The sequence below is a fragment of the Aspergillus aculeatus genome, assembly GCF_001890905.1.
Source record: "Aspergillus aculeatus ATCC 16872 unplaced genomic scaffold ASPACscaffold_17, whole genome shotgun sequence".
NCBI lineage: Eukaryota > Fungi > Ascomycota > Eurotiomycetes > Eurotiales > Aspergillaceae > Aspergillus > Aspergillus aculeatus.
In genome coordinates this window covers 238,878-246,730 of record NW_017962992.1, presented here as the reverse complement: position 1 = coordinate 246,730, position 7,853 = coordinate 238,878, and the positions used below count along the sequence as shown (strand labels likewise).

The window sequence follows — 7,853 nt, the reverse complement described above, 5'->3', positions numbered from 1 at the left end:
GGTTAGGTGGTGGTAGTTTGTGTGTGTGTGTGTGGGGGGGGGGATTTATATGCGGGAAGGCTATGCTTGTTGTGCCTCTTGGGGAGAGAAAGGGGGGGCGCATGGTTGGGATTTTATACTTCCATATATACTCCACGGAAGGAAGGGCAATGATAGATTTTCAAGTTAAACAAGATTGAGTTAAGGGGTGCAGCGACTACGGGACTTTTGTTTTCACCATCGTATACTCGAGTGGATAGGTAGGTAGGAAGCAGTACGGTACACGCCACCGACATTGCAAAGTCTTATATATATCTACCTATCTACCTATCTACCTACCGCAAACAGTGAAATAACCCAGCCAGACAAGTAAAGGAACCGGCTTGATCGAAGTTGGGCCCCATCCATCTAGGACAGACCGCGCAACAAGACCGAGCTAGAGGGACAGATTTGGGGGACTGGGCTGCTGCATCAATAACATCGAGAGACAAGGTCAAGGAGGCTTATCCGAAACGCACACACAGAAAAAAAAACCGAACCGAAACAGAAGACCAGAACGCAAGATCGAAAAAATCGATACGCCTCGCTCTTGAATGACAGACACTATTCCGCTCGCTTGGCTTTCAAAATAAACTCCTATATATTTACATAATATCTGGAACAAGGATTTCCCTATGGGTGTCGTATACACAGCAACTATTCCATCAGACCATCGATTTGACCGTCGATCTCAAGGGCCGGGGGTTCCTCGTCGATTTGCATGGCGGTTGGTTCGTAGTCCTCCGCGTCCTTTTGGGGGAAAGTGCTCTCATCGCCCTTCCGGGCGAAAGTGACTTCCTCATCCTTCTGGGGGAAAGTGCCCTCATAGTCCTTCTGGGCCAGAGTTTCTTCCTCATCCTTCCGGGCGAAAGTGTCTTCCTCATCATTCTGGGAGAAAGTGTCCTCATCCACCGGGAGGTCCCTTCCGTCCGGGATGTCACTAATGTCAATCCCAATGCTCGGGGCGATCCGTTGCACGACGCTGTAGCATTGCCGGAACGCGCGCCGCGCGGCGGTGTGGGTGAACGACAGGTGGTGGAGCCAGCGGAGGGCCTTCTTCATCTCGCGGGTCATGGTGTGGATGTCGGCGAGCATTGTGGGCGGTTGGTGGTTCGAGGTGGTGCTGGTGGTGGTGTCGACGTACTCCTCGCCGCCGGTCGATGGCAGCACGGGCGGGCAGCACGACAGGTGGAGGAGCAGCGCGGTCGTGGCCTGCATGATGTAGTGCAGGATGCACCACCAGGGGGTGATCGAGACTAGCCAGGAAAGGTTGGGGGTTTCCGGCAAGACGGACAGGAGCGAGCAGGCGGAGCGGACGCAGTTGCGGGCCATCTCGTTGCGGAACTGGCTCCGTGCAGAGGAATTGTGGGAGGCGTTTTGGGCCGAGGCGGAGGCAGGCGTCGGGTTGGGGGACATCGACCCGGACTTGAGGCCGGAGCGGGTGAGACACGGCCGCGAGAGTGTGATGCGAGCGCTGTAATAGCTGATGGCGAGAGATATCCGTTCGCGCTCGTGGGATTTCTGCAGGTGCGGGGGGATAAGAAACGTATCGTCCTGGTCGCTCACGAAGAACCGGTACGGCGCCGGGACCTTCATGAGCCAGATTTTCAGGCTGTGATCGTATTTGCGAATGCGCTGTTCAACCTGGCTGGCGCGGTCGCGCAAGCCCTGGATGCTATAGACTCTGTTGATGATAGCCTGCGTGATACTGCAGAGATCCACGAGGAGGTGGAAGAAGAGAGACGGACTGGGTGCACATGTTGCGAGCCACGAGGCCGTGGTGGTTGCTTCGAGTTCGTTTTGAAGGATGGTGAGCTTGAGACGGCTCATCTGAAGAGCGGGGTCTTCTAATATGGGCCGAACTTCGGGGCTGTTCCAGGCCTCCTCCTCGAATGGGATAGGCAGTGGTGTCGCACTGAGGCTTTCCCCAACGCAGGAGACTCGGCCGGTGATGGCCGTCAAGAGATGCTCGAGGAGATAGATCGACCACCACAGACGACAGCGAGCTTCTTTGGCAGCCCGCGACGTGCCACTACTCTCCAGGCGGAGGTTTATGCCCAGTGAAACGGCTGACCGAAAGGCCATGCTCGAAAACTTGAAGGAGCTGAAATGACTTCGTCAGGACTAGGGGTTCGCCTCCGGAACGCAGGACTGGAACATACCGATTGACCTGACACATGGAAAGGAAATAGAACGCCACCAAGAACTCCGCCTGGATCTGCTGGAGATTGGCGTGCTCGAAGATGACGTTCTCGCCCAGGGTTAGCTTCCGTGCCCGGTTCAGATACACCACATCATCGTAGTCACCCCCCTTCTTCCCATACACCGACTGGCAGAAGCGGCTCCCGATGGCGAAGATCATGTTCAGGACGGCTCGCCACCGATCGCCCGGCTCGATCTGCCGATTCCCCTGAATGACGAATTGCGAATACTGGGAGACAAAGAACACTTTGCTGATCACGTTGAAGGACGGATGCACGCTCTCTATGTAGAACCGGAAGAGTCGGTTGGCGACGTCCTTGGGCGGGAGCGCGTACGGGTCAACATCCGCCATGATGGGGATATCGAGGTCATCAAGGTAGTAGTTCATCGCGGCAACGGGCGTTCCCTGCTTCTGCGCGGGCTGCGGGACCAGCAGGAGCTGCTGCATCTGCTGCTGCCCGTCTGATGCATTGTTGTTGCTGTCCGCCTCATTAAGTTCCTCCATCTGAAGGTGGCGCAGTTCGGCCTCGTCCTCCAGCCTCTGCAACCAGGACACTTCCGAATTCTTCCCAAAGAACCCTGTCGCGACGGCCCGGTCACTGCGGTTCAGATCCTCCTCCACCCTATCCAACTCATTGAGCGAGCCAATGGACGAGGAATCCGACTCAGACCCCTCGTTCTCATTCGGCGGTGGTTCTTCTGGCGTGGTCCCATCGGAGACCCGTAGCTACTACACTTTTAGCATGCTTCCTCCAACTGACAAAGAAGTGTCACTCAACCCAAGACTCAAGAAACAAGCGAAGAGACTTACCCTCAGCGCCCTCCGAATCCTCCTCGCGATATCTTCGTCCGCGGTGCGTTCCACCTCCTGCAACAACTGCTCATAGATGCCCACCTTACTGGTCAACGACCCCAATTTCTTCTGGTCCCGCACCCGCTTCACTTCCACATAGGTACAGGTCACATTGTGATCGGCACACTGGCGACAGATGGGCTTGTCCCCCTCACACTTGATCTTCCGCAGGCGACAGGGTTCGCATGCCCGCGTGGATCGACGGCGCTGGGTCTGGTTGTTGAAGCTCGTGGTGCGGGGGATAGCCACCTTGCCGGCCAATCTGGACGGGCCGGCGATGGCGATATCGTGAGACGACGAGGAGGAGGATTGATGACGAGCTATGGGACGGTTGCGGGAGCGGGATCGCTCCTGCTGGTGCTGGTGCTGGTGCTCCGAGCGTTCGCGCTTGTTGGGCTGTCGAGAGGCAGTGCTGGTGATAGTTATCGTAGTCGGGAGGGGAGGAGGGAGAGGTAGAGAGTGCGGGGGGGCTGGGAAGTTCGCGGCATGAGTAGGTGCAGGTTGAGGTTGCAAGCCCGGGGCCAAGGCGGAATTGCTTCTGATTTCCCAAGACCAGTCGGAGCTCCCACTTCGACTGCTGATGAACCCCCCTGCTCCTCCTCCGGCACCGCCGACACCACTGCTGCCGCTGACGCTAGGGGTGTTGGTATAAGTGGTGGGATCGGTGCTGGTGGTGGCAGTGGTGGCAGTGGTGTTGTCAGTGCGCGACTCGGAATCATTGACGGACGAAAAACCGAGGAAGAATGAGCCCGACGAGTCCTCCATGCTGCGTCAAGTCGGGGGCAGGAGGAGTACAACCCATTTGAGAGAGAGTATGCAATTGGGGGAGACAAGATACTGAGTACGAGTAGTAGAAGAGGGTGGGGGGGGGCAAAATGGAAAATGGCGCAAGCCTGATTGAAGGAGCCTGGAGGGGTTGAGGGGGCGAGAAGTGAGTGAATGAGTAAAAGAGTAAATGAGTTACGTGAGAAGTGAGAAGTGAGCAAGTATGGTGTAAAGCTAAGGCGAGAGAAAGGCGATGGAATGGATGGAATGTGGGTGGAAAGTTTATGGCAGATGATGTCATCCCCAAACTTAGCTTCGAAATTCTACCAAATGTTTAAACCGTTTTTACATGTACGTACCGTAGCTGGCTCAAGCCACCTAAAATGCTGATCTACATCCCTTTCAACCATGCAATCATGTTGAGGTAGTTGCTCGATCGTCGGGATGCTACTACAGAAAAAAAAAAAAAAATAAACAAAAATACAAAAATTATATTGAATCAAATTAAATTAGAATTAAGCTACTGTAGAAGCTACTCACGGAAAGTTAAAATGAATTGCTTAGTATACACTTTAGAGTGTACGGAGTAGCTCCTCCTTCTATTTCAAACCATTCTCATTGCATTCATTGAAGTCTTTCAACGCAGACTGCACAGAACTCTGTGGTCAAGAACACGCCTATAAGAGGGGGTATTTTTGGTTAAATTAAATCAAAGGGGGGAGAGGGAATATCAGCATCGTCCTCAAACATCGGCAATAACAACAATAAAAATCTCATTCATCTCCGTATCCGCCCGGAAGCAATATCATCTTTGCCCAGGCTCAAGCTTTCATACCGGTCCAGCATCTCAAAAAGACTGGGCGCCCCCTCTATAAGCCCACCATAGCGTTCATCCGTCCCAAGCTTACCCAGTCCCTTGGCGTATTCATCCCACCGGGAGGGCGACGTGGACTCTTCGTCGAACAGCGCCTTGAGCTCATCCGAAGCGAGATTCGATCCCCGCAGGTGCTGGCCTTGGCCCCGGGCGCGTACCGTCTGACGGAACATGTGGAACAGACTTCGACCCAACGGGGAGCGACTAGCAATGCTAGAGAAGGAGCTGGCTAAGGAGAGAAAGTCCTGGTCAAGGATATCAAAGGACTCGGGGTCGAGCAACGTGAACAGGGCCAGATTGATCGCGTACAAGGCAAAGTGATGCGCGCGGCTGACCCCGTATTCGCGTCGATGGAGGAGGGTCAGCGCAGATATGGCACGTGCGGCAGACTGCGCAATACTGGGGGCACGGTACTTCAGGAGCGGACTGCAGCCTGGTGGACTCTCCGGCGTTTGGGGGGCTTCGGAGCCAGGACTGCGTTCAGTCCTTCCGGTGCTGTGGGAGAATAAACCGATGACCAAGGTATGGTAGCGCATTCTGAGACTGTCGTCAGCGAGAGGTCATTCCGCGCGTGTCGGACCTTTCTTCGAACACACCTCAGCAATATGATATAAGGGGGCGGTCTACGGCATGGCTCAAACACGTCCGGCAACGTTGCGTACCAACCACGAAGCCTTTCGAAGAGCCGTTCTTTGGTCCTATGCTGATGCTCAACAGACACCACGCCCGCGTCGAGCGAGAAAAGGGTTTGAGAGATGTCTCTGGCGATTTCGCAGAGATCACACGAGTGATCGAAATACTGGCTCAGATAGGAAGCCCGGGCGGGTCGGTGAGAAGGGTATGGCACCCACAGGTTCGAATCCTCTTGGTGATGTTGGTCCGGTCGCTGGAAGTTGACTTTGTCTATCAAGCTCGGACGTAAGAACTCGGCATGCACAACCCTAAGAAGACAGCTCAGACCCCAGAATGTCAGCGGCAAACCGGGATAGAACGACTCACGTATCGATATGAAATAGGCCCCAGGCTGATCGCTTGACCGAGATCTCCATATCGCCGGGCAATTGCCCTGGGATGAGACCAGGGCTCCTCGGACCGACTAACCCTAGGGAATGACCGGTCTGGATGGCTTGATGGAGCATGCGATACCCAAGGTCATCCTTGCCCGACATCGAATACCTCGAGCATCGGTTACGCGTTGAGTTCGATAGTGACCGGTCAACCGACTTACCTCTCGTATAGCAAGAGTGTGCCTTGCAAGTAAGCCAGGCTCAACTTCACAGGTTCTTCCTCCCTCAAACGTTCCGCTTCTGCCAGGAAATCGACTCCCTTGGTCACAACATCCCCCGGATCGACGTATGCCTCGGAGTAGTCCGAAAAGTGCTGCATAGTTCCCTCAGTCAGTCTGCGATCGTAAGCTATCCGAGAGGCGCGATAGTTCAGCATTGATATTCCGTCTGAGTTATTGTCTAAAGCGTCGGCCACTGGAGGCAGAAAGAAAGAGCGAAACAGAGAAAGATAAAAAGGGAAAACTTACGCATGCATTCGTGAGCAGAGCATTCACCAGGAATGGGCTGCAGAACTCCGACTCGGGATTGGCCCGTCGCATATGCTCGAGGAAGACATCGCGGTCGAGGAAGGCATGAAATGGATAGTCCCAGGTGAAATACAAGGACACCAAATGTGAGACGAGGTCTGCATCCTCAGTCACTGTTGTCCATGGTCTGGCGGGGACGCGGTACGGCACCTCGTCACAAAGATAATGTATATCCATCACCTTGGGGCGAAAAGAAGGCCCGGCCCCTTCCACGTCAATCACGCGGCGGACCTCCTCCAGCTTGCACCCGGCCTCTTCCTCTACCTTGCTGTCTCCACCATCCTGGCCCAAGATCTCGTCAATGAACGCACGGATCTCCTCGGCCGAGGCATCATTCCGGATGATCTCCAGCAGCTTCAACCCGTAGGACTGATCCTCGGCGCGCATCACCTTCAGCAGGTCATTCAACATGTCCCGATGGTAGCTGAGCTCATCTGCGGTGCGCTTGGCGGCCACTCTTCGTCGCTGGTCCAAGGTCTCATCGAAAATACACTGTCGGTTGAAGGCCCGGCAGTTATCACACGGCGGCACTCCAGAGCACTGTCAAAGGTCGTGTTCTATGTCAACAACGGCTCCTTGCCGGGACGGTTGGGGGAAAGGCGTGGCGAGCAGCTGCTACATTCCGCTGATGGGGTGATAACATTTATTCAACCGACACAACTTATAGATGCAGTAGCACACGCAGGTGGGGGACTCGCCTTGCGTTTGGACTTCTTGCAGGCCAGACATGCCATTGACACTCGTTTCTTTGAGCCATCGCTGGAGGTTGGAAAAGTTCTGTCGGGCGAGCTCTCCCGCGACGGAGGTTTCTCTGATTTGCTAGGGGAAGGTCCGGGAGCAATCTGGCGGTGTTGACTGCCGAATTCACTCATCATGCCCCGATTGAGACTATTGGTGGTGGTGGTGATGGTGGTGGTGTGGTGTAGTGCGGTGCGGTGCGGAATTGTACATACAATGCAGATCTGGTCGGTACAGGGCACGCGGAGTCGAGGAAGGAACACGAGCGGCCAAAGAGCTGCCTACCCTGTCGGAAAATCTCTTTCTCTGCTGAGACATGCGGAGACTTCCAGTTGACCTGGTGATGACGTACAAGTTCAAGGTACCACCTACGTTAGAGGCGTCAGGAAACCTTGTCCGAGCATGAAAGGTCGAGCGGGGGTGAATTGTAGCCGATTATGCATGGCTGCAACATGCCAATCACCATGGCACATCAGGGGAGGAGTATCCGCTTCGAGATGGAGGTGACGGAGGTGACGGAGGTGACGGAGGTGACGGTGATGACACCTGAGGCCATTCATGGCGTGTGGTTCTGCTGTGGTTCTGCTGTAGTTCTGCTGTGGTTTTGCTGTCCGTCAAGCAAGTTGATTGCAGCTTGGAGAATCCGGAGAAAGTGTCCAAGACCTACGGGAGGTGGAAGCCAGTTCCGGATGGGATGAGTCGGACAATCACATGTCAAGTCGAGACCAGCCAAAAGAGCCAAAGTAATGCTCATACTTGAAAGAATGCTTCGAAAAACAAGGATGGATCGGAGGTACAAACTTAATTTT

General features: G+C 54.7%; 2 protein-coding genes across 2 annotated transcripts; both read right to left on the bottom strand.

The window, feature by feature from the left end:
* Nucleotides 1-261: 261 nt before the first annotated feature.
* Nucleotides 262-3,934, bottom strand: ASPACDRAFT_125659 (uncharacterized protein). The gene is made up of 3 exons (XM_020196834.1): nt 3,032-3,934; nt 2,181-2,947; nt 262-2,122 (listed from the first exon to the last, which is right to left on the bottom strand). The coding sequence occupies exons 1-3, from the start codon at nt 3,836-3,838 to the stop codon at nt 676-678; spliced, it is 3,021 nt and encodes a 1,006-aa protein (XP_020052511.1). The 5' UTR covers nt 3,839-3,934; the 3' UTR covers nt 262-675.
* A 512-nt stretch (nt 3,935-4,446) lies between these two features.
* ASPACDRAFT_1882974 (Zn(II)2Cys6 transcription factor) lies at nt 4,447-7,178 on the bottom strand (the record flags this gene model as incomplete). The annotated part of the gene is made up of 6 exons (XM_020198305.1): nt 4,447-5,249; nt 5,309-5,653; nt 5,712-5,888; nt 5,941-6,092; nt 6,247-6,846; nt 7,005-7,178. The coding sequence occupies 6 exons, from the start codon at nt 7,176-7,178 to the stop codon at nt 4,616-4,618; spliced, it is 2,082 nt and encodes a 693-aa protein (XP_020052510.1). The 3' UTR covers nt 4,447-4,615.
* Nucleotides 7,179-7,853: the final 675 nt, after the last annotated feature.